The sequence below is a fragment of the Somniosus microcephalus genome, chromosome 27 (assembly GCF_052327205.1).
Source record: "Somniosus microcephalus isolate GS21.2 chromosome 27, FLI_Smic_1.0, whole genome shotgun sequence".
NCBI classification, from domain to species: domain Eukaryota; kingdom Metazoa; phylum Chordata; class Chondrichthyes; order Squaliformes; family Somniosidae; genus Somniosus; species Somniosus microcephalus.
The window spans coordinates 13,697,568-13,724,408 of NC_141013.1; the positions used below are offsets into that span (position 1 = coordinate 13,697,568).

A 26,841-nucleotide genomic window follows, 5' to 3' on the forward strand; every position below is an offset into this window, starting at 1 on the left:
GGGTTCAGGAAATATTCAAACACAACTCCAAAATGCCTATCTACCCTTACAACCTAAACTATGTATTTATTAAAAGGCTTGCGAGTAGCGCACACTACCTCTGCCACACTTCTTATAACATTTTTCTGCCACATTTTATCAATAACACCCCATTCTAAAACTCCACCCTGAGCAATATTATGGGAGATCAGCTAATACATTTATAAAATGTGTTTATAAAGTAAGCAATGTTTATGACTAGGGCAGGAGTCATTTTCCACTTCTCTTAGTGCAGTACCTGGCCTGGGACCACAAATCATTGTGGTTTCCGTGATCAGGCTTGCCACTTTAGTGTTAACTTGGGGCCAGTTTAGTGCTGTAAATTCATTCCAAATTCATTTCATGTAGGAACCTTACAGACAGCAGAAAGAAGAGACTTTTGTCCCATCAGCCTGTGCCACCAAACCCTATGTATTTATTTATTTAACTTTTTATATATATATAGGTTTTCCTTCACAAAACTAAGTCGGTTAGTTGGTGGCCTAGGTATTCGGCTCCCTGGCCAAATTTCCAGCCATAAGTTTGTGCTGGGCTCCTCGGCTTCCGCCAGACGGTCCACCTGGATGGAGGGCCGGAGATCTGTTCGTGTAATGTTGCCAGTGGCCGCAGTGCTGTGAGTAAAAGCTCAGAAAAAATGTTTACGCTTTCAAATTTCATGCTATAGTCGGTGCAATCCATTGTCCTAAGAGAGTTTAAATTTAAATAATCTCTTCCCACAGCAGTGTTGGACACCAGGCACAAATGGGTTGCGAGGGTTTGCTCTGGCGGCCAAGATGAACAATACAGCAGATGACATATTGCTAGAATTATATCCTTGCTCCATTATATATTTCATTCATTCCAGCGGAAAATCCTGTTGAACGTGAGCAGCCCAACCTTGCACACTCTACTTCTGCTGAAAAATCGGCAGAGGGGAGGGTAGAAAATATACTGGCTGGTATGGGGTACTACAACAAGCAATGACCTGGGCAAAGATTAGCTGGATTCTTTTTTAATTCGAAACAGTATATTTGGAAATTAAAAAGAACACGAGAGGAAAGCTCAGAGGAGCAATGATTGGCAGCATTGGTAAGAGTCACACAAACAGTTCCAATAAAGAGTAGAGATGAGGGCTTTTGCCCAATTAAAAAAATCAGATGGAGACGGCACATAGCGAGGCCCCTGCGTGCATGTGCAAAATGGGTCAGCTCTCGCATAGTGATTGGACAGTGTTCTTTTAAATGCGGCAATCAAAACTGGACTTTTACTGTTGGGAAGTTTGTATCAGTGTTCCCCAGCATTGCAGTGAGAGTTGTCCAGGGCATGATCAGGAATTAATATTTGGATCTGGCTTTAGAAATACCCAAACATCTTTGGACTTCCAAAAATGAATGGGAACATAATTTTTAGCTCTTAAGCTATTTTCTTTATCGATCCAAATCTCAATTACACAGCATTTCAATATATTCCTCAATCCCTTCTGTCTCCAAAAACACATCCTATTTTTTTGCCCTCATCTATACTGTCTCCTCCAATCTCCCTCCCTGGTAGTTTGTTAAAAACTTTGGGTAAAAAAGTTTCCTCAACTACCATTCTTACTTCTAACTTCCTCATTTTTAACGTGTCCCTGGGATTTGAATCCTTTGCCATGGTGAACAACTTGAATCAATTTAGTCAATTTCCTTCAAAATCGCAGAATTTCCAAATCAAACAAAGCCAACTTCTTTCCTCACAACTTAAACATTTCTGATACTGGAATCATCGCCATTACCCCATCTGCACCCTCCAAGGGCAATAATATCCTGCCTAGGATTCTGTGACCAGAGCTTAATCTCATTGTTATCTGCTAGTGCATTGCACTTGTTAATTCAGGCATCTCAGTCCAGCTGTCTGCCAGATGTTAGGAGGTGCTATTTGTTCAGACTATTCCACAAACATCTGCTCTATACTTACACTACTCATTCCTGCCGTTTAAATGTTTGTTTAATAATTGTCAGCTTGTAAATTCAACCAGCCCAGATTGCACAGTTTTTATGTTTTCTATTCGGTTCAGCCCAAGGGTTTCAGTTCAAGATCCTGCCCTTTGTTTACCCTTAACCCGAAAGCACAACTCGATCAATCTCTTAGGTTATGTGGCTTCCTACAGTAGTTTTTCCCATTAGTCAAGAGGGCCCGACACATGAGGACCTTACACAGTTGGCTCCTCCAATTGTACCTACGATCATGGCTGGCTGGGTGTAGTTTTCAGGTTCTGGGAAAGAATAAGCTATACTAGATGGTGTGATGAGTCTTCGTGTCAACACATTGGATGCAGGAAGAGTGTTTAGGATTGGGGAATTAGCCTTCCAGGCAGAACAAGAGAGGACATTTCTGAGGTGCACGAATAGTAGAATAGAATCAGTAAAACAGACTAGAAAGATTTTAACGAGAGAGTGAGGTTGGAGGCTGGAGTGGGAAGAGCATCTGACATGAGACCACATTTGTTTTTTGTTTTTTGGATAAGCATTCTTCGCTCCAGGGACCTGATCAGATTTGCCTTTTCCTCATCATGTATCATTTGCTCTTAAGGATGATTAATTTTGCTAACACTGCAGTTACCTGCTGAGTTGTGATAGTAAGCTGTACATTTGCAGACAACTGCAGCATTTTGGAAGTGATAGGGCTCCAGGATGTGGTGTGATTTATTGACTAATAGATGTAAATTCTTCACATGCCAAAGGCTGATTTTACATCAGACAGTCCTTTTTACAAGTCTACTGTGCCTCAACAGTGGTTGACCCCGAATGACACTGCTGCAGTCACCATGCCATATAAAAGCCTGTCCTCCTTGATAGAGGTGTTCAAGATTATGACTGGTTTGAATAGGCTAGACAGGGAAAGGCTGTTCCCACTAGTTGATGGTACAAGGACTAGAGGACACAGATTTAAGGTTTTGGGCAAGAGATCCGGGGGTGGGGGGGGGGGATGTGAGAAAAAAAATTCTTACGCAGCGAGTGGTGAGGGCCTGGAACTCGCTGCCGACGGAAGTGGTGGAAGCGGAGACACTCAATGTTTTCAAGGGGAGACTGGATAGGCACTTCAGGGAAATAAACTTGCAGGGCTACGGGGATAGAACGGGGGAATGGGACTGACTGGATTGCTCTACAGAGAGCTGGCACGTACACGATGGGCCAAATGGCGGCCTCCTGTGTCGTTATGACTCTATATCCACCCTATCTACACTCCGGAACACAACTCCTCACATCCTATTCTGTACATCCATCAGCACTGTCCTTACCAACCTTCATTGCCTCCCCATCCCTCGTGTATCGACTTGAAATTCCTTGTTCTCCTTTTCAAACCCCTCCGTGGCCTTGCCTGCCCATCTCTGTCTAGATCTTTACCCCAACATGCGCCCTTCACCCATCCTAATCAGACTCCATCAGTGGAAGAGATGTTAGTACTTTAGAATTCCCTTCTTAAACCCATCTACCTTAAAAAAAAAACCCACATCATAACCTTCCTCTTCAACTGTGTCTTCCATCCCCTCCTGTAACTTCTTTCCCACTTCCTGCTCAGTCTCCTCTACTCTCCTATAAGTGCCTTGATTTACTTATTGTGCGAAAAGTGTTACCCAAATGCAAGTTGCTGTTGTCGTAGCGGTAAAACATATTCTATAAAGTCTACCTGATCCTGATCGATGGCCAGTGACTCGTGCTGGAAACTGCATAGGTATGGACATTGGGTGAATACAAGATTGGTTCAGCAGTGATCCTCCTTCGCCGTTGAGTAACCTATCAATAATGTTTTGCCTCACCCATGAGCAATGGTTACGTGCCTGAGGTACCAGTGGATGCCAGTGCCTGTGCAACTATACCCCAAAAGTCAACGACGTCTGGAGAGGAGGGGGAAAAAATTGAGGTTGAGTTTATAGACTTTATGTGAATGAGTCGCAACTTTGCTGGCTGTGCAGAATAAAAGTTCTAGCTATTTGGTAGGGTTTGGTGACTGGCACCGTTATACACACATGGCAACCAACTGCACCTCTACACTCCCTAAATTATCCATAGGGAAACACCCTGAAGACGCAGCGGGTGAAGAGTTTGGTTCCACCCGAGGTTGAAGAACGTCAGGAAAATCCTGACTTCCCCTCGGGCACTCCAGGATAAAATGTGGGCCGAGTACCGAAAGAATACAGCGGGTGAGTGACTGTGAATAACCCAGGATGTCACACCTCACTGAGCTAGGCTTCTACCCTAAGTAGGCCAAAGGGGTCATGTAGGCCAAAGTTCACAGAATCAAATGACACCAACATGTGGCACCTGTTGCTTAAATATGTTGTTTCTGACCAACTTCCTGCCCCTGAAATAGAAATGGGTATGTCCAAAAATAACGTTGTATTTACTTAAATACAATAGACAGTGGGTATGTTACTCCTTGTACCATGTAACTAAATATATAAGAGGTGTGAGACAAATTAGGAAAAGTGATGCATAAAAATGCTGCTCAAAAATTGTAAATTTTTAACAAATTGGTCAGTTTAAATAATTCCCAATAATCAACAACAATTTATTTCTTGATTTAACTAGATTTCTAGAGTTAACTTGTATGAAACCAGGCTTTCCAACTCTTGGACAATTTAATCCAGATTCGATCACATTCACTACCTGCTGCCCCACTGATCCCTCTCGCATTCTTCCTCCCCTGCAAGCTCCCAGACCCTCGACTGAGACCGAGCACAACCATCCAACTGTACAGATCTGTGTGACTATGTGTGACCCCTATTGTAAATGACCTGCAGTTATCTCAATCCAGCTCGTGCTCTGTATCAAACCTTGACCTGAGAGAGCGTGTAAACTTCTTGTACAAAATAAATGTAAAAACAAATGCAGCTTTGTTGCACCCACTATTGTAGTCAGTAACTGCTCCAGTGAACTCCACAATTAAATCAACAGCAGTCAAAAAAGATACTTTTTAACAATCAAAACTTTAGTTCAGATAGTTAATCATTTGTTGAAACCTTTTAAAAAACAGTCCCAATGCATCTTCCCCTAACTGTGTCTTCATTGCAACAATTTAATGTGTCATTCTCATTAATGGCTTTATCATCTAAAATGTGCAAACCATAATTTTCCTTTCAACTATTTTTTGTGTTAATCAAGATGAGCGAGCTGGCAAGTGGAATACATTCAGGGCCAAGCTTTTTGAGAGTTCCTACTCTTATTGCCATCAGCTTTTCCAGCCATTGCCTTCACTTGTGTTCCCTAGCATCCTTCAAATGTGACAAAGAAAAAAACTTCCATTTCTATAATATGGGTTCAAGTCCCACTCCAGAGACTTGAGCACAAAAATCTAGGCTGACACTCCAGTGCAGTACTGAGGGCGTGCTGCACTGTCAGAGGTGCCGTCTTTCAGATGAGACGTTAAACTGAGGCCCCGTCTGCCCTCTTGGGTGGCCTTAAAAGATCCCATGGCACTATTTTGAAGAAGAGCAGGGGGAGTTCTCCCCGGTGTCCTGGGGCCAATATTTATCCCTCAACCAACATCACAAACAGATTATCTGGTCATTATCACATTGCTGTTTGTGGGAGCTTGCTGTGCGCAAATTGGCTGCCACATTTCCGACATTACAACAGTGACTATACTTCGAAAAGTACTTAATTGGCTGTAAAGCGCTTTGGGACGTCCGGTGGTCATGAAAGGCATTTTATAAATGCAAGTCTTTCTAACAATTTATCACATCTCTTGGGGAGTCCCAAAGCACTGCACATGCAATGAATTGCTTTTTAAAGTGCAGTCACTATTTTTATGTGGGTGAAAGCAGCAGCACATTTGTGCCCAACAAGATCCCAGAAACAGCAAATGAGAAGAGGGAAGTAGGTTGACCAGGACACCTGCTCTTCAAAGTGTGCCATGGCATCTTTTAACACCCACCTGAATCACCAGAATGGGTAGCCGGGGCCTCGGTTTAACATCTTATCCAAAGGATGGCACTCAGTAGTACAGTGAGCCTAGATTATGTGCTCAATTCTAACAGAGTTCACACACAAAATGTTAACCTCCTTTCTGTTTTCAGATGCTGAGAGTCCTTGTGTCATTATTTTCTGCTTTTACATAAGAGAGTGGGTGTAGGTACATCTCCCTAACTCACATTCCACACACCCTATAAACGTGTTAAACTCTTTGCTTAAAAATTGGTCTCAAACTATAAAAGGGAGATTTATGTTCAGTGAACAGCCTGTTACTTTGTGAACCCTGTGTAAAATCAACCACTTTCCACTTGTCTTCTGTCTCACAACTGACGGGGTTGTAGCACCCCCTGGTGGTTATCCACGCTGGTGCTGTCCATTGAGCCTATGTCATGTTCTGCTTGAAATCTTGGGATATAGCAAACAACTTTTGTTTTCAGATGAAACCAGTTAAAAAAAAACTTTTCCTAACGAGGTGGTTTATGAAGTTGAGATAAGATGGGGATTTTGAACTCGGTGACTGAGGATAGATTTGAACGCAGATACATCATCTCATCTGCTTGTGATAAAAATATAAATTGTTTTCTTTTACCTCATTTATTCCCTTCTCTCCTGATTCTTGCTAGTGTACAGAGCCATAGAGCTCTCTGCTAACTCACTCAAGTAACCATTCTTAATGTGTGAGCCTAAACAGTGAGCGTCAGAAGGATATTCAACCATGAGGTGCACACTAGGTGAGCCCATGCATTTTCCAGGAGGAGTTACTAGATACTGTCCCCTCCCCCCACCCCCAACCCTGCCTGCAGCCCAGTAACAGAGCAGGTGGGGAATGCTACACATTACAGTGATGGGGGTGGGGAGGGCCGAGGATGCTGTTAACATTTTAAAAACTAAATTCTTTGAAATGAAACCTCTGGCTCTGAAGAACGAGTAATTATAGTGTTATTAAACACCTCAATGCGCTGCTGTCTGGGGCAAATTTCTTAACCGTTGGCATGTGTCCCACTGTACCACCACTCATTTCCTGAAGGAACCTGACCCCCATTCCCTCGGCCCGAAATTGCAGCAAATACAGGAGCCTCCAACCACACAGCACAAGAAGCGATTCTCCAGAATAACGGTCTCCGGATCCACACTCACAGGGGGAGCATTCAGCTCTGAGACTGGATTTGAGCAGGGCAGACTTAACCCTCCAACCCCTAAAGGGTGATTTGATAGAAGTGTTTAAAATTATGAAGGGAAGGGACAGAGTACTGTAGATAGAAATGGACTGTTTTGAAGTGATTGAAAGGTCTAGAATGAGGGGTCATGGAAAGAACATTACACGCAAGAGATTTAGGACAGCGAGCAGAAGAACCTTATTGACACACGGGGTTGAGTGGCTGTGGAATACACTCCCAGAGTTGGTGATTGAAGCAAAGATCCAGCATCAACTTGTTAGATGGGGACAGGATCAGACTCAGCTGTGATGTCCTCCCCCCACAGTTGAATAGCTCACTGTCTGGGCTTGGGGATGATGAAAGGCCACGCGGTGAGGTACCAGAAGGTGACTGGTGTCCGTGGAATTCACGCACCAGTAAGAATTTAGCACATTGAGGAGAGAAAATTGTGGGTATTTTTAGACAAAAAGCTTTTTTTAAATTCATTCCTGGTATGTGGCCATCTCTGGCAAGGCTGGCATTTATTGCCCATCCCTAATTGCCCTTGGGAAGGTGGTGGTAAGCAGCCTTCTTGAACCGCTGCAGTCCGTGTGGCGAAGGTACTCCCACAGTGCTGTCAGGGAGGGAGTTCCAGGATTTTGACCCAGCGACGATGAAGGAACGGCCGATATATTTCCAAGTCAGGATGGTGTGTGACTTGGAGGGGAATTTGGAGGTGGTGGTGTTCCCATGCGCCCGCTGCCCTTGTCCTTCTAGGTGGTAGAGGCTTTGCAAAGATGTAGCTGGTGGCGTATTCAATGCCGTAAAAGCAGCATTGGCAGCAAGTCACAATGGTGGTTGGAAGCCTTGTTATGTGGGCTGATTGTGGCCAATGTGAGGCAACCTGGGAGCTGAGCTCCCTCCTCACAGAACAGAGCTGCATGTGAGAAGTGGTACATGCTGTTAAGTAATTACATTCTTTAAAGGGCGACCGGAGCTGACAAATGACCAGCAGCTTATTTCAGTCAGGCCACCCAATGATTTAACATTTTAATTTACTTACATTTTTAACATTCCACGCAGTGCTGAAGGATGTCACACCCTGGGGACAGTGTGTCCCAGCCTATCCTCAACACGTGCACATTACAGCTTACCAAAAACATTCAATGTCCCAGTGAAAACACTCACTCACACTAAAACTTGTTTTTAAAACCTTTTCTTGTGTGAATTCAGTGCTCATCAGGTGAGAGATGTTAGGACTGAGGAATGGGAACACTTTCCCATTTCAAGTACCCAGTGTCAGTATCAAGTAATCCCAGGTCAGATATGGCATGGGTCAGAAGAGAGTAAAGCTCCCTCTATAAGACCCTGTGAGACACCCCCAGGTCAGGTACAGCATGGGTTGGAAGCAAAGTAATGCTTCCACAACATTGTCACATCAAGCACTTCTGGTTAGGTACAGCACCATCACCTCCAAGTTCCCTCTACGCTGCCCCAACAATGGTCTTCAGTGCCAGCTTCAGTTCTAGCTGCACAGAAGATGGCCCATCACTGGGAAGAAGTATATGGGGTGAGGGAACATTTGAAAAACACTCGGGACCGAACCCAGATTTTTGCATTTGTTTAATATCAAATTCTATTTATTTTTCTGACGGAAAATAGGAATTCCCACTGTACATCAGTTTCAAGCGTGATGGGAAACAAGTCCAACAAATACATTTAACATAACAACAGAAAACGCGGGAAAAACTCAGCAGGTCAGGCAGCATCCATGGAGAGAGAAACAGAGTTAACGTTTCAGGTCTGGGACCCTTCATCAGAACTGGAAAAAGCTGGAGATGTAACAGATATTAAGCAGGTGCAGAGACAGGGGGGGGGGGCGCGAGGGGGAAGGGGAGGAGGAATTGAAGGAATAATCTGTGCTTTTGTAAGAGGCAGGAAAATTAAAATGTTGCAAATGGGAATGGCAAAATCATACAGCATGAAAAATGGGGGCAGGGGTTATAGCTTGAAATTGTTGAACTCAATGTTGAGGCCAGAGGGCTGTAAAGTGCCTAATCGAAAGATGAGGTGCTGTTCCTCGAGCTTACATTGAGCTGCATTGGAACAGTGCAAGAGGCCGAGGACAGAGAGATTAGAGTGGGAGTGAAGCGGTGAATTAAAGTGACAGGCCACCGGAAGCTCAGGGTCACCCTTACAGACTGAACGGAGGTGTTCCGCAAAGCGGTGGCCCAATCTGCGCTTGGTCTCCCCTGCCTGGCCTGCTGAGTTTTTCCAGCGTTTTCTGTTGTTATCTCAGATTTCCAGCATCCGCAGTATTTTGCTATTAAATACATTTAACAGTTTCTTTGTGGTTGAGTGTTGTGTGAACAGCTCTGCACTTTCTCCGGTTACTGCTGTCCTCTACAACCTCTGTCTCGATCTTCTCCCCTCTTCTTCTAAAGGCTCTGGATTCGTGCTGGGTTGCGAATCTGCCGAGCCCTCTGTGGCACCTCATCCAAGTGTTTCTCCTTCATGTGCGAGCCGAGATAGAGAGCGTTGTCACCCTGTTTGTCCGAACTCAATCTTGTCCTCAGCTGATGTCCTGACATGTAGACTTACCGGTGACAGGGGAGGGGGAGGTCACTGGCTGGTTATCAGTACCAGGAATCCTGGCTCATACTTTCCCTCCCTAGCCCTGGAACTCTGAGGACAATTATAGCACCTACTCACCCCCCCGCCCCCGCTGTCCCAGTTGGGAACAGCTAACTCAGCACAGATTGGGATCTTCGGCTATACATGGCTCAATACTATCAGCCAGGAGAGCTCACATTCAGACAATCACAAAACTGGTGCCAATTTTACTGGGATTTATCTGCAGGTCACTGAAAGTATTGAGTTTGCAAAATGTATACAAAATAATTTATGAAGCGCTCAGACATTGTTTGGGTGGGAATCCTTACACAGCCAGTTTTAATTGACAACGTATGTAGTCTTATCATCTTTACTGCCATGCCCGAAACACATGGGGTCATTTTCTCCCCTTTTGGCATAAACCCCGTTTGCATGTGTAAATGGGGATTCCCCCAAACTTACACTGACGGAGCGGGAGAAACCCCGAGGAAATTCACCTCCCCCCACGCCCCCAACATAGAATCCCACTGGCAGTGCTGAATATGCTGCTTCTAAACCAACTCTGCCAAACTCTCCTGCCTGCCAAACACACTGAAGCCCAGTGCCGCAAGATGTGGCTACGGTGGTGCAGTGGTTATGTGGCTGGACTGATAATCCGGAGAATGCGAGTTCGAATCCCACCACGGCAGTTTGAGAATTTGAATTCATAAATAAATATCATGGACTCAGTGAAAATGACCGTGAAGCTGTTGGATTGTCGTAAAAACCCAACTGGTTCACTAACCTCCTTCAGTAGAAGGCATCCTGCTGCCCTTACCCAGCGTGGCCTATATCTGACTCTGGTCCCATGCCAACGTGGTTGATTCTTGACTGTTCCCTGAAGTGGTCGAGCAAGCCGCTCAGTCAGGCCAACTAAGGATTGGCAATAAATGCCAGTGATTCCCACATCCCAGTGATGAATTTTTTTCTAAAGATACGGGTGATGGTGTCGGGAGGAAAAGGGAGGACATTTTTGTCACAGATAAAATTTGCATCAACGTAAGTATGCTGGACTTCTACCCCTACTGCACTATTTTGAACATCTATCTCTAGCAGCCAGTTGCCACAATACCTCCCATTTGCTCAGACAGAGCCCCGTTAGCATTCATTGATCTGCCCAGCAGCTGCATCTTACTTTCTGGCCGTGAATAATGTCTTCTTCTAGAACCTATTTTCTGCAGTGCACACAACGTTACTGAAAGAAAACACAGCATCAAAGTGTATCCATTCTACAGAGCTTCCTAATTGGTTCCTGTGCGATTTAGCTATTTACATGCTGTATTGTACAGAAGCAATCTTCCCCATAAATCTACTTGTGCAAGCATCTCTCTGGAGTTCCCAAATCTCCCAGAACAGCTGGAGATGTGAAAGAATCGTAATTTGCTTCCCACCCCCGCAATTTTTTCTTCCCCGTCCAGTAACGAACCACAGACTCTTGCAGGTGCCTGAACTGGGTGCAGATTCTTCCTCTCCCTCACCCAGGGCGCTGAGGCAAATTGTAGTGTCTCAACAGTCACTACTCGACAAAACAACTCACTGTATATGTGAGCCAATTGGAGATGTTTCTGCGGGATGTGATAAGGTGATGTATAAATGCACGCCCGTCCTCCGTTATTGAACCACTTGTGGAGCTGCATTTTGCTTTTCATAAAAACTCCTTTATTGCTAATTTTACATTTCAAGAAGGAAAGAGGCAATGGTTTAGTTGCAGCTCGGGCCTGCCATAAAAACCATAAATTATGTGAAGCAAACATGGAGTGAATTCAGAAAAGTTCAGTTTTGTGTGGTGCAATGTTTTAGGTGGACAGTTTCAAGAAACCCCTTGAGGACTCTACTCATTGGAGTTCAGAAGAATGAGAGGCAATCTTATTGAAACATATAAGATTGTGAAGGGGCTTGATCGGGTGGATGCGGTGAGGATGTTCCCAATGATGGGTGAAACTAGAACTAGGGGGCATAATCTTAGAATAAGGGGCTGCTCTTTCAAAACTGAGATGAGGAGAAACTTCTTCACTCAGAGGGTGGTAGGTCTGTGGAATTTGCTGCCCCAGAGAGCTGTGGAAGCTACATCATTAAATAAATTTAAAACAGAAATAGACAGTTTCCTAGAAGTAAGGGGAATTAGGGGTTACGGGGAGCGGGTAGGAAATCGGACATGAGACTAGGTTCGGATCGGTCATGGCCCTGTAGGTGGCGGAGCGGGCCCAGGGGCCATGTAGCCTGGTCCTGCTCCTACTTCTTGTGTTCTAATTCTGTGTTAGATTTCAGGAGATGGTTCTATTCACAGGGATTAGTGGAGACCTCGGGAACAGGCTGCCAGCTAGGAGTCCTTCAAGAGTAAATTGGGCCTGTTCCTGGCTGGGGTGGAGATCACCTCTTACAGAAGGTAAGTACTGCAGGAAATACAGGGACAGAGTGATCTCCTGGATGAGTTTCGATCGCCTAGATGGGTCGGAGAGGAATTTCCCTGATTTTTTCTCCCAAATTGGCCATTGAGTTTTTAATCTGATTTTTCGCCTCTCCCGGGAGATCACATGGGTTCTGGTGGGATGGAGAGTGAAAGTAGATTTGAGGTTAGGATCAGATCAGCCATGATCTTATTGAATGGCGGAGCAGGCTCGAGGGGCCAATTGGCCTACTCCTGCTCCTATTTCTTATGTTCTTATGTTCTTATGTATAATGTGAAAACTAGCCTGTAATTAGGTCCCCCCTCACTATTGAAGGCCTTCTTCAACCCCATTCGCGGGTAACTAAAGGGCAGTATCTTCTGACTCCATACACGGACCAAAGATTTTCTCAGCGATCATTTTGCCGTCGTATTTGGGTTGAGTACCTCCGAAATCTTCTGGGAGGATATCAGCATCAATCTCCTTGAAGAAGGCTTCTAGTTCCTCACCATGGACATAAACCTGTGGGGGGAAAAAGTGTTTGTTCCTTGTCATAAATAACCTAACTGGGCTAAAGCTACAGCAAATAAAATCACCACATTTACCCTTTAAAGGACTAAATTGAATGGATGCACTATTTTATATTAAATTCGGTATGTGGGGCACATGTTTCATCGATAACTCATTACAGGTATCTGCAGTATCTCTTACTCCTATAGGTGGCACTGTGAAAAGTCTTTCCAATGTTCAAGTTGTCACAATGTGTGACACAAAATCACTGCTATTTTATAGTTCGGGTATATTACTCTGAGATTGTAAAGTCTGGCAATGTTTCTTTAATGCTGCACAGTCGCACAGCGCTCTGGAGGTCCCACACAGCCGGCTCGCCGGCTTTTAAATGGAAAAACCGCACATGTGCGGAATTTTGAATGGGGCGCGCAGCCCGTTAAAGGAGCCACGCGGCCCCCAACAAATTAGAGGGAACATTGACCACCAGGTTCCCATAAATCACTCAAATGCATTCTGAAATGTTTTTCATCTGCCATTTTTCTTCTCGGTAACTGAAATTTCTAATATCCGATATAAGTGAGCAAAATTTTGACAGTAACATGATTAACTTTATCCATTGTCTTTTCTTTCGTGTCTTTCAATGTTTGCATTGAAGTTTTTTCTTGAAAGTCTCAGTCCCTCCCATAAACCTGGGCTTGGATTTGATATGTTTGCCTCGAGCTGTGACCCATCCATCTTCCCATCATATCCCTCAGTCCCTTCTCTCTATATTTCTTGAGCCAGTTTATATTTCCTGCTTCTATAGCCTTCCTTGGTAATTCATTCTCCAAGTCTAGCTTTGACCTCCTGAGATGGGAAAGAATTACAGGCCTTCAGAGCAGTGATTTACTTGGAATATCTATAGGGATTAATGCACAGAGCATTATGGGGCAAGTCTTAATAGAAACTTGAGAGAAGGCAACAGGTTGGAAAAATGCTTAAAAGTACATTCATTGTCCTTTGTTCTGCACTTACCCTCTCCAGAAGTTTGCTCTTCAAGAAAGGCTTGACCATGTTGTAAGTGGTGGTGAAGTACCAAGGCTGATGGATGAAGTATACTGCTTTAAACCGAGCAGGGAAGGAGTCCTAAAAGTTCAAAAAGAGGAACAGACATGAAACCATTGAACTTTCCTCACTTACTTTGCTCGCTGTGTATGTCTCAAGATGGAGCTACTGGGGGACAACAGCAACACTCTATCCCATGGCAAACTTATGGGTCTAAAGGCCGACAAGCCCCCTGGACCTGATGGCCTGCATCCTAGGGTCTTAAAAGAAGTGGCTACAGAGATAGTGGATGCATTCGTTGTAATATTCCCAAATTTCCTTGACTCTGGAAAAGTCCCTGCGGATTGGAAAACCGCAAATGTAACACCCTTATTCAAAAAAGGAGGGAGACAGAAAGCAGGAAACTATAGGCCAGTTAGCCTAACATCTGTCATTAGGAAAATGCTCGATTCCGTTATTAAGGAAGTAGTAGTAGGGCATTTAGAAAATCATAATACAATCAAACAGAGGGTTTGGACAGGAGTTTGGATAGGGTAGATGCTGAGAGGATGTTTCCCCTCGTGGGGGAATGTAGAACTAGGGGGCATAGTCTCAGAATACATAGAAACATAGAAGATAGGAGCAGGAGTAGGCCATTCGGCCCCTCGAGCCTGCTCCGCCATTCAATGCGATCATGGCTGATCATCCAAACTCAGTACCCTGTCCCTGCCTTCTTCCCATATCCCTTTAGCCTTAAGAAATATATCCAACTCCTTCGTGAATATATTTAATGAATTGGCCTCCACTGCCTTCTGTGGTAGAGAATTCCACAGGTTCACCACTCTCTGGGTGAAGAAATTCCTCCTCATCTCAGTCCTAAATGGCTTACCCCTTATCCTTAGGCTGTGACCCCTGGTTCTGGACTCCCCGACCATCGGGAACATCCTTCCTGCATCTAGTCTGTCCAGCCCTGTTAGAATTTTATAAGTTTCAATAAGGGTCGCCCATTTAAGACAGAGATGAGGAGGAATTTCTTCTCTCAGAGGGTCGTGAATCTTTGGAATTCTTTACCCCGGAGAGCTGTGGAAGCTGGGTCATTGAATATATTCAAGGCGGAGATAGACAGATTTTTGAGCAACAGGGGAGTCCAGGGTTATGGGGCACGGGCAGGAAAGTGGAGTTGAGGCCAAAATCGGATCAGCCAAGATCTCATTAAATGGCGGAGCAGGCTCAAGGGGCCGAATGGCCTGCTCCTGCTCCTATTTCTTATGTTCTTATGTTCATTGCTTGGAGCCCAGTGTTTGGGACATCATTTTATGAATAAGTCAAATCCAACCATCTGCTTTGACCTACTTTTTTAGGAGTAGATCCTTTGAAATCTTTTCACCCCTGTGACCTGGGTTCCTGTCCAGCCCACTTTTAAGCTTGGTAGTAAAATGGGCTCGGGGAGTATGTCTATGATTATTATGCCTATGACTATGGCACATAGGTTTGAATTCCCTCCCCACCGAGATATCAATCTAAGCTGAGATGCTTTGGGGAGCTGCTGACTGGAGGCCTGGTTCTCCCTGAGGAGGGTGGGTGGGGGGGGGTGTGTGGAAATCATAGGCCTTGTCTGCAAGCTGCTGCTCGTGACCAGTTTGGAGTAGCACAGGTAGAATCCCCTCAGCTGGAGGGGAAGCCTGGAGACCGGGGGAAGTGGGGGTGAAATAAGTGGACCCATAGAGCAATGAGGATCGGGAGGAAGAATAGTTGGAAATGTCATTGCTAACCCCACCCAAATAGGCTCAAAATAAAGGAATTTAAGTTCGTGTTTGTAAGAGAAAATGAAGACAGTGAAAGCACATGCTTTTCCGTGAATTGCCCCACCCACACGTCTAAAGGAGCACTCCCTCTGGCTGATAGCTTCCTACACTCACCTGAAGCATGTCTACCATTTTCTTGAGCTCTGAGGGTTTGATGCCAGATGCTTGTTGCATTGTAAATCCCTTAAAGTTTTCAATGATGCAAAATCCATTAATCTGCGTCTCCTCATTCTCTAGAAGTTTCTCCAGGATCACGCAGTAAGCACGAAGGATCTAACAAGGAAGAGAACCGCCTTAAATCGCACACGCAATCATCTTCCGAGTCAGGTTTTTGAAATAAACATTCTTAGAGCTGATTTCAGCTGGGGCTGGGGCTGCAATAAAATTGCTTCAATGGACACCAGTGCCAGTGAGAGGAACGATCAGCCAAGATTCATGTTCCTGATCACAATACATCGGGTGTGGACCTCAGAATGGCTCATCTGTGGTGTCCTCCCATGGTCAACTAGCCAACTGACAAGCAGTGTTTAGGTCCCAGCTTCGATCACTGGTCTTTGCTGAGTTATGTGATTTCAGCTGGGGCCACTATAGAGGTACCACAGTTAGCCTCAGTTCTCCAGATTAGGGAGGGAAAAATCAGCCAGGGTTGCTACTCCTGGTTGCTATATCCCTGCTGGAAAGTGTGTGTGGCTAATGTGGGAATGACAGGATGGGCGATGTCCTCCATAGTCAAATAGCCTCCTGGCACTCACTGCCTAGGCTCGCACATGAAGAATAGCCACTTGGGTGAGGTGGTGGAGGGCAACTGATTTGTAATCTTATTCCAACAAGTCAGTGGCCATGAGAATCTGCAGGCCATTGATCCCAGCATCTACGCTGGGATTGTGTCCACCAGGAACATCTGCTGCTGATCCTGGAAGACTTTCTAAGGTCAAGGGTTGGTTCCCTAATTTGCCTGCAAATGGCAGGCGCATCTAGGGCACCCACCATCTGACCCAAGCCGAAACATCTGGCCTAGCTGCCAGGCTGGGGCGGGGTGCTGGGTTTCCCTTCCACTCACAAACGAGTCGTAGGTTCCCCCATGACAACCTTACAAAGGAGGCCACTTTAAAAATGAAGAAGAAATTGTGGCCAAAACTTCAAGGGTCCAGCCATGATCCGAACCTGAACGGGTCTGTCAATATGCCTATTAATAGAATCATGGAAATTTATTGCACAGAAGGAGGCCATTCGGCCCATCGTGTCTGTGCTGGCCGAGAAAGAGCTATCCAACCTAATTCCATGTTCCAGTTCCTTGGTCCGTAGCTTTGTAGGTTGCGGCACTTCAAGTGCATATCCAAGTAATTTTTAAATGCGATGAGCGTTTCTGCCTCTACCACCCTTTCAGGCAGTGAGTTCCAGAACCCCACCACCTTCCGGATGAAAAAAATTCTCCTTAACCCCCCGCTAATCCTTCTACCAATTATTTTAAATCTATGTCCCCTGGTTATTGACCTCTCTGCTAAGGAAAATAGATCCTTCCTATCCACTCTATCTAGGTCCCTCATAATTTTATACACCTCAATCAAGTCTCCCCTCAGCCTCCTCTGTTCCAAAGAAAACAACCCCAGTGACATGAATCAGTCATTCATGAAAGAAAGACTTATGAAATAATACTGAGCGGCCTGCGGGTGGCGCTGTCCAGGGAGAGTTTAAATACTCGGGCACGGGCACGGGCCCAGCTTGCGCAGGACATTCTTAACAGGAACTAGTGAAGGACACAACTAGACCTCCATGTTGTAAAACAGTTGATTAAAGCTTTGTTTAATGCTTAGACCAAGTGCCTAGTAGTTTTCTTACATCACCCAGCCTATCCAATCTTTCCTCATAACTAAAATTCTCCAGTCCTGGCAACATCTTTGTAAATCTCCTCTGTACCCTCTCTAGTGCGATCACATCATGAGCTGTGTCCCAATGAACCTCCAGAGCATCGAAGCACTGATGTTTGAAGCCCCCACCCAAGCCCTGTTCTCCCTTACCTCAATAGCTATGTTTGGGGCAGGCAAGACCCTCCTTCCTGCAATAGGCCATCCTCCAAATTTCGTGACCAGGCCGGGACCCAGTGGGGGTCATTTTCAACTGACCTCTGGAGCGTAAAACTGGCGTTACCGGTTGGGCGCCCATTATAGAAACTGCCCAATTTTTCTCAACCATTGATATCAATGAATGGGTAAATCAGTTGGTTTCTATAATGAGCGCTGGATATGCAACTTGTAAATTAGCCCCCCTGTGTATTCGTGGATTTTCCAAGCCAGGGTATTCAAGAGAGGAGGAGAGATAGTTGGAAGAACAAAGAGAGAAAAAAGATCAAACAATAGTTTGGAGACGCACATCCTCTTCGGTTCTTTTGGTGTGGGCCGAACCTTAATGGAGACAGGTTCTATTTACCTCATCGAATGTAATTTCCTCGTAATCCCAGTTCTCAATGTTAAAGAGCAGTACGGCACGGCCATACTTGTCTCGATTCGTGAGAATGCCGGGGTAACCTGCCTCAATGGTGCTGCGTACGGCTTCAGGTGTCAGGTTCTCAAAGAGCTCAGGGTATTGTTCACGGAAACGCACGTAACCTATCGGAGAGAACAAATTGGAATAAATCAATCCCTTGGGGTAAGGGCAGGGCTTTGGCACCGCAATATTCGGTATTGGTTTGGTAGCCAAATGGTGGTAGAACTCATATCCCAGTTAGATAGGAGGGCCTTTGTTGTGATGTCTGTACAGTTCTCAGATTGGGTTGTTTGTTTCTTTGTATCTTCCCCTTTGGAGTATTTGCAGGCCAATTAACAGTATGGCAGGCTGCAATGTGGCTGCTCCTTCCATGGCCAGAACCATCTTTATATTAACCGATAGGGTGACTTGTCCTATGTGGGCTCCCACAACCCATATGATGAGGGGAGCCATCAGAGGCAAGTATCTCAGTGGATGTCAACCCAGAATTCAGAGTCGGAGCTCCAGTCTGCATGTGCTGAGACTGTCAGAAGCGGGAATGCTACCAATAAGCCAAGGGCACACTCCTCAGACTGGGTGTGGGCCAGAGAAAGTCCAGGTCGCACATGCTTTTGTGATTGCCACCAAAGAATGTCAACATTTAGCTGACGAGAGACCTTCTTGTCGTAGAGGTTGACAATCTCAGATTTTCTTCCTCTTCACCCAAGTCAGGCATATACTGCCGTGAGTTGACTAAGGCCGGCCCAGAGGAATCTCAACCCAATTATGATCACCAAATTCAATGACTACAGAACTCAGGGGCTCAAATTTTTGCAAGGCTTCCATTATGAACTAGGGGTGCAGGAACATGCAGCTTCTAAACTGGAAATAGAAAACTTAGGGGGAACAATTGGGTGAGTAGCGCCACCTGTTAGCGCCTAAAGAGGCAGTCAGTGGCTGTAGCGCCACTGGCTGCACCTTCCGCGATATTCAGCAGGGGTGCTAATGGTGGCGTTAGCCTTTTGCGCTGCGCCGCCACCGATGACGTCATCGGTGTGCGCAGCGCCCCATTCGCGCCCCGATTGCGATATTTGGTAGCGAACACCGCTGTAGCGCCGTTCGCTACCCGCGCCCGGTTCACGGGGCCTTGCTGCGCCGGCAGAGGCGCAAGTTAAGGTGGAGGTGCGGGGCGGCCGCTTTTTCAGCGGCCGCCTGCCAGCACCTCCGTCCCCGGCCTCCTGGTCCCCCCCCCCGCGGCATTGCCGGCTGTTTCCCGAGAGCCCGGCACTTCTCCTTGGTGCCAGGCTCTTTTGCCGGCACTCGCGATCGGGGCTCGCGCTGTTGCAGGCCCCTCCCCCTTAACAGTGGGAGGAAGGCCTGCAGTACCGCAGCGTGCCGTGCTGCAGCGTGTGGCGCTGCGGCACGTAGCGCTGCGAAATTCACTTTCAGCACCCTAAGAGGGACGCGGAGCACCTCGAGCCGCGCCCCGTCTCCCTCTAGGGGCACTTCAACTGAATTTGCGGCGATCGCTAATACGGCGACCGCGGTGCAAATTCCAGCGCCCAGGCGAACTTTGCGCCGCTTGGGCGCCTCAGGCCAATTTCTAGGCCTTAGTTTCTTAGTAAATTAAAACAAAAATCACATTTAAAAGCTTTTAAAATGTACCTTTTAATGTCCGGCCCCCAAAAGATATTTTTGGCGCCTCCTCAAAGACCGGCGAACAAGCGCAATTAGCAGTGATTAATTCAGCCTGGGGTGGGGGGAGGGACCAGTTTTATGGGCGGGGCTGGGTTCTAGCGCAGAAGATCGCGGAATCTCGAATTGCGCTGAACGCAATCTGCGCTTAAAATCCCGCAATCTTTTGCGTCGATTACTCCAATTTCACCTGAATTGCGCGGAAAAAACACCCAGCGCAATCGAGTGGGAACTCCAGGCCCTTATATCTGCATGCACTTCCTGCCAACCTTTTATCTTATAAATTATTATGTCCTAATTTATCATGGAAACTGCCTATGTAAACTTCTTGCACTGTACAGGAAACTCTCAATTTACCGGCACCTAAAAAAACGGAAATCTCTGTTAACCGGCAAAATTCAGGAGTAGGTTCAGGTAAGTTTTACTTCATATTAGTGGCTGTTCCTGGATCTGTGGCCGGGTTCCTGCACCTGTTGCTAAGCAACAGGGAAGCCTGGATTTGTTGCTGTGTACGGAGCTCTCGTACCTTTTACTATACCTCTCTGTAATCCGGACTTTTTGATAAACCGGCACCACGCCGGTCCCGTTGGTGCCGGATAAAAAAGAGTTTCCTGTATTTAAATCCTCCCCCACTGTGGAGGTGCTGCAGCACCTTTACTGGCAGGAGGCTGTAATTACAGCATGACGAGTTTAAATAGGAAGTTTCCATTAAAAATGTGGAATAGGAATTTATAATGGAAAGGTATAAAAATAAGGACAGAATATACAACTTTAAAATGGCAACTTGATTATGTTTGCATGCCCTGGTCCAATTATCTTCTGCAGTCTAATCCCACTTCACCTGAATACAACACTTGGTCTTGGCTCTCTGTATTATATGCTGGAAAATAAACTAGGGGAAAAAAATGGAAAATCTTGTGTCTGGTGTGCAGTGAACAGATTCGATATGTCATACTCCAGACACCACACTTTGTTACAATCTTAAGAAGTGCAGAAAGAAAGTTGGTCATTTAATGCTGGGCTTTTCTGACCTGGAACCAGAAAGGTGCAAGCAGCAACAATTCACCTCGAAGCGTCCTGAGATGTTTACAAGCAGCCTGGATTTGCATTTTTAGACCATTTTCCCACAGAGAATGCTTGAATCTTAAAGGGACAGGCCAGCTTAAACACAGCTGTATGTTAACTATGATTCAGCTAAGAGCATCATAATTGGCATTAGCGCCCCTGACTAGCCCCTGGCAGATGTAGAAAAGATGTTTCCACTTGTGGGGGAGTCCAAAACTAGGGGTCAGAAATATAAGATAGTCACTAATTCAGGAGAAACTTCTTTACTCAGTGAGTGGTTAGAATGTGGAACTTGCTACCACATGGAGTAGTTGAGGCAAATAGCATAGATGCATTTAAGGGGAAGCTTGATAAGCCTTCTTTGACCTCACAAAGGCCTTCACCGAAGCGTACAAGAGCATAGGCCTTACACTAAACATCTGTAAGACAAAGGTCCTCTACCAACCTGCCCCCGCCACACAGTACTGCCCCCAGTTATCAAAATCCACGACGAGGCCTTGGACAAAGTGGACCACTTTCCATATCTCGGGAGCCTACTGTCAACAAGGGCAGACGTCGATGATGAAGGCCAACACTGCCTTCAGTGTGCCAGTGCAGCCTTCGGTCACCTGAGGAAGAGAGTGTTTGAAGACCAGGACCTCAAACCCAGCAGCAAGCTCATGGTCTACAGAGCAGCAGTGATACCCGCCCTCCTGTATGCTTCAGAGACATGAACCACATACAGCAGGCACCTCAAAGCACTGGAGAGGTACTACCAGCGCTGCCTCCGCAAGATCCTGCAAATCCATTGGCAGGATAGGCGCACCAACGTCAGTGTTCTCGCTCAGGCCAACATCCCCAGCATCAAAGCTTTGACCATGCTCGATCAGCTCCAATGGACAGGCCACATTGTCCGCATGCCCAATACAAGACTCCCAAAACAAGCGCTCTACTCAGAGCTCTGACACAGCAAGAGAGTCCCAGGTGGGCAGGGGAAACGCTTCAAGACACCCTCAAAGCCTCCTTGAAAAAGTGTAACATCCCCATCAACACCTGGGAATCCCTGGCCCAAGACTGCATGAAGTGAAGGGGAAGCATCCGGGAAGGCGGCGAACACCTCGAGTCTCTTCGCCGGGAGCAAGCGGAAGCCAAGCGCAAGCAGCGGAAGGAGTGCACGTCAACCCAAGCACCCCACCGACCCGCCACTTCAACCACCGTCTGCCCCACCTGTGACAGAGACTGTAGGTCCCGCATTGGACTCATCAGTCAACCGAGAGCTCATTTTTAGTGTGGAAGAAAGTCATCCTCGGTTCCCGAGGGACTGCCTAAGAAGAAGAAGAGAAGAGATAAGTACATGAGGGAGAAAGGGATAGAAGATTATGCTGATAGGGTTAGATGAAGTAGGGTGAGAGGAGTCTCGTGTGGAGCATAAACACCGGCACAGACCAGTTTGGCTGAATGGCCTATATCTGTGCTGTAAATTCTATGTAATTCTGTGGCTGGGGAAGTGAAACAATATGTTCCTGCTTCTGATTAGTAGCCAGCAGTTCTGGCTGGAAAGTGCTCATTTGTTAGTAGAATCAAGCTTGCTATCACAACCATTCTCCAGACTGCTGATGAGCAATGCCATGGGAGATCATCCTGTTTTAATAATTTAGTCTAATTTATTTAAAGGATTTTTGCACGTTGTTTTTCCATGGGTGTCAGCATTTTCTCCTCTTCCTAGTCTCATTTGTTTCTTTCCTGCTTTGCTCGATCACTAGACAATGTTTGCCTGTGTCTCCGGCACAGCGAGATGAACTTTCACATTGAGAGGCCACTAATTAACACGGAAAAGCTCTTTCCCATGCCAAAGCTCTGAGCCTTGTCTGTCAGGAGTAATTACTGCAGAGCAGATACAGGAGACACGTCTCCTGTTTAATGAGCATCTTCTAAACCTCTAGCAGCGGAATTCTTTCTCACTTGCTGATTAGATTTCGATGAAGGGGCAAGACTTGGGCTCGGACATTCCACTGCAACCAAAGCCATTGTTGGTTGTGGTCCAATCCCCAGTATGTGCTGAGTTAGCCAGGATGAAGAGAGGGGCATGGACAATTGGTCCTGTGTCCTTGGGCTAGAGAGATGAAAAAGTGAAGTTGCTGCTCCTGATTGGTGTGTCATGGCTCCAACTAGGAGATGCTTACGTGTAAATAGAATCCAGATTTGGCTGTGATGCCATTCACAATCAAACAGCCTTTCAACACTCACTGACCAGGCTTACACATGAAGAACCAATTGGGCAAACCGTACCCCGGCGGAAAAAACTTGGGAGGAAATCTGAGGGAACAATTGGCAAAGTATCAAAAGTCTGCCAATCCTTTCCTTGGATGCATTGCCCTCTCAGTGCCAGGGATATTCTGAGATAACTTAAAAAACTTAAGGTGGCCAATCATGGACATCTACATAGTCTATGCCACAATACCAATTGATGCTAAAGCTGTGTTTCATTGGTTGAGCAGTTCAACTGATGGCTGAACTGGGTTTGGGCACTTCACCACCTGGGAATAGCTTGAATGTGATTGTCAATCACAGCAGCTGATCCTCAGTTCATGGTGTAGTGGAAAGCAACGACTGAAGATAAAGCAATTCTTGTCCGATTGAGTACGATTCCAGAGAATTGGCCAGTGGAAAATCAAATCGGGTGAACCTCTGGAAAGTTTGGAAAGTATCTTTAAATTGTGTCAATGAGCTGCGTCCTGACGCTTCTAATTTCTCTTAATCAACCCAGGTTCATCTCTCACCTTTGAGAAGATCGTACGACCTTTTCACATCATACTTTCTTGCTCTAACGAATCGCAGAAAGAAGGAATCATCTTTTTCTTTTGTTTTCTCAAGCACAGTCTTGCAGATCTCCCCTCCAGTGTCGGCAGTGTCTAGAACAAGTTTTTGAAGCTCTTTCACACATATCACCCGTTTCTCCTCTGTCTCATTCAATTCGTCCTTAGCCTTTGGAGAGAAAAGAACATCTAAAGTCACTTTTCAGGAGTTTTCCAGCGCCTAAGGCCAACATTGGACTGTACCTCAGATTAGGAAAAAGTGGGCTTTCTCGTGCCTTCACCAAATGGGAATTTGTAATCTCAACTGGTCTAGAGTGCAGCATTGGCCTTTGCTTGAAGAGGAAATGATTAAATGGACAATGAGTCAGTCTGTACCTTGTGCACCTCCTAATAGAAAGTTCCGAATAATGCTGGAATATGCCGCTAAACAGACCATTTGCCCACTGACCGAGTTAGGAATAGTACATGGTGAGGAGATGCTTAAAAGGAGAAAGTAATTATAAAATGTAAGCGGTGAACTGACATTGTTAAAGTCCAGTTAAGCAGATAAAAAACATTTTTTTTCTCCTTAATATTATTGACAAAGCACTAGTAGAAGACAGAAGCAGTCCCAGACATCGGTATTTGAAGCAGTACTGGATGGGTTAGAAGTTTTTGTTATGTCAGGACTGGAGTGACCCAGGACCTGTCAGAACTGTGCTGATGGTGTGGGCCTGAGGGGGGGCATGCAATACTTGCATCGAAACGCTCCTGCATCTGGTGTTTGTAGCTTATCTACCACCTGATCTCATGTTCAGAACAAAATGGATTACACGGCTGCGCTGTAGCGCACTCAAATATCTGCTCTGGGGCACTTGGCTAAACAACAGTGAAGGGAAGATCATTATTAACGTGAAGCCGTCCATTAAAGTTACTGGGTTGAACTTTGAACCTTTCATCATGTCAAACAGCACTCGCAGATAGCCTGCTCCATGACACTTAAACAAAACAGATGGTAAATGAGGCTGTAATCCTGGCTATTCTTGTCCTGTCTCTCTCTTGTTCTGACATAATGGAGTGCACTGACCCCAATTCAAAGGATAATAAAGATAGTCCTTTTAAAGGGCAATTATCTGTGTAGATTTGACAGCAAGCTGCTTGCTCATTGTATACTGCTCAGTAGGTGCGAGATAATTTTTTCAGATTTCTACTTTGAAGGCCTTGATGCCTTTGAAGTAGAGGTTGGCACTATGGAGTAGCTCACAAGCGTCTCTAGATCACTGGATAGATGGATGCAACCCTCCCCCAAGAACGCTAAGCAATATAGATCCATAGACACTATCAGACAACCAGGGATCCAGCACAACCCTTCCCAGATAGGTAGGCCGTGAGAGCAGCCAGAGATTATATGCTGGTACATTGAATGACAGCAGATCCAAGGTGGGATAAGCTTAGGTCTTGAGAGAATTACGTTGAACTGGCGCATCGCTTCCCAGCAATGCAGGCACAATTATTAAATCTCCAGACCACCAGTCACTTCAAATTTGGCTGGCAGGTGACAGCGAAACTGAGGCTGCCCATCTGAAGGGGTTACAGAAAGGTCCATCCCATTCTCACATCTGAAGGAACTTGGACAGAGTTTAAAGATCTTTTAGAAAAGCCGAGGAAAATCGGGAATTTCGACTAAGTGAAACAAGCTGGATGGTGAGAGGCCTGTCTGACCGTGGTGATTGCTTGTCTGCTAATACAATAGAACACATCAGGAATTTAAAGCTTGAGTAAATTTCACCACAGTTCAGTCAATGATATTTTTTCCAAATGTTTAAAAGTGCATCAGTGAGGGTTTGGTGTGCAAAGGAACCTGGAAAAGTTCAGGGCCCCTTTGTGTGTATGCATGCATGTATATGTCTGTATTTGTGCTGTGTGTATATATCTATATATGCTGTGTTTGTGTATGTGTACATGTCTGTATGTCTGTGCTGAGCCTGTGTGCATGTTAATGTCTGTGTGTGTATCTGTATGTGCTGTGTTTGAGTACATGTTTGTATGTCTGTGTGGGTGTGTGCCATGTCTGTGTGCATGTTAATATCTGTGTGTTCTGTTCCAGACATAAGCCAACACTGGTTGCCAGTTTCTGCAGTTTGTGGGTAACATGTTCATTTTCTGGGCCTTTGAAATTCACCAGCTGCTTTCCTCGAGTCCAACAATGGTGCCTTTATGGGCCAGCCTTGAAAGGCTTAAGTAGATCTTGTGGCAGAGTGCACTTTATTTCATTTACCCTCAGAGGGAATGAAAAGAAAGGCCACAGCATCATTAAAGTAGAGGAGCAGGTCAGATGTTGTGGGCTGAGAATGCTTTGTAAAAGCTGCAGAACATTCCAGAAGGCAGCACAATAATAGCTGCCTTTGGATTTTGCTGCGAGGTGCTGATATACCCGAGGGCTTTGACCGAGATAGTAAACTACAGGAGTGAACCTCAAGCATTGTATGTTTTCTCAAGCCTGACGTTAGATTGCATTTTTGCAAACACTCTATGCTATACTTTAACAATACTATTGTGTTTTCCATGTAATGTTGTGCTGCTTGTTAGTTTGGGAGTTTATAATCTTGTTGCTCTCTGCCTGATGATTCGGTAGGTAACATTGGGAAGATCGAAGCAATTGTCTTAGGCCCTCACCACAAACTCCTTTCCCTAGCTACCGATTCTATCTCCCTCTCTGGCCACTGTCTTAAGCTAATCTACTGTTCACAACCTCACCGTTCTATCTGATCCCAAGCTGAGCTTCCAACCCCATATCCTCTCCATCGCCAAGATCGCCTATTTCCACCTCCATAATATCGCCCGTCTCCGCCCCTGCCTCAGCCCATCTGCTGCTGAAACCCTCACCTGTGCTTCAGCTATCTACAAACTTGACTATTCCAACGCTTTCCTGGCCGACCTCCCATCTTCCACCCTCCATAAAACTTGAGCTCATCCAAAACTCTGCTGCCCGTGTCCTAACTCACGTCAAGTCCCATTCACCCATCACCCCTGTGCTCGCTGACCTACATTGGCTCCCGGTCCACCAACACCTCGATTTTAAAATTCTCATCCTCGTGTTCAAATCCCTCCATGGCCACAACCGTCCCTATCTTTGTAACCTCCTCTAGCCCTACAACCCTCCGAGATCTCTGCACTCCTCCAATTCTGGCCTCTTGTGCATAGCCCACGTCCTTCAGCCCACCATTGGCGGCTGTGCCTAGTTAAATAAGTGTGTGTGTGTGTGTGTGCGTGTGTGCGTGTGTGTGCGTATGTGTGTGCGCATGTGTGTGCGCAGAGAGATGTATCTTTCTTCACTGATAATCCAGAGAGCTTTGCGCACT

General features: G+C 45.8%; 1 protein-coding gene across 4 annotated transcripts in view; it reads right to left on the reverse strand.

Annotated features, from left to right (window-relative positions):
- Window positions 1-8,740: 8,740 nt before the first annotated feature.
- LOC147099987 (retinaldehyde-binding protein 1-like) overlaps window positions 8,741-26,841 on the reverse strand; it is a 67,351-nt gene continuing 49,250 nt past the window's right edge. For all 4 annotated transcript variants that reach the window (XM_085968550.1, XM_085968551.1, XM_085968548.1 and 1 more), the window contains exons 4-8: window positions 23,465-23,669; window positions 17,910-18,088; window positions 15,597-15,755; window positions 13,669-13,779; window positions 8,741-12,666 (exon numbers count right to left, since the gene is read on the reverse strand). In XM_085968550.1, coding sequence (XP_085824676.1) covers window positions 12,508-12,666; window positions 13,669-13,779; window positions 15,597-15,755; window positions 17,910-18,088; window positions 23,465-23,669 — 813 coding nt within the window. In that variant the 3' untranslated portion in view covers window positions 8,741-12,507. The remainder of the gene's footprint in view (window positions 12,667-13,668; window positions 13,780-15,596; window positions 15,756-17,909; window positions 18,089-23,464; window positions 23,670-26,841) is intronic.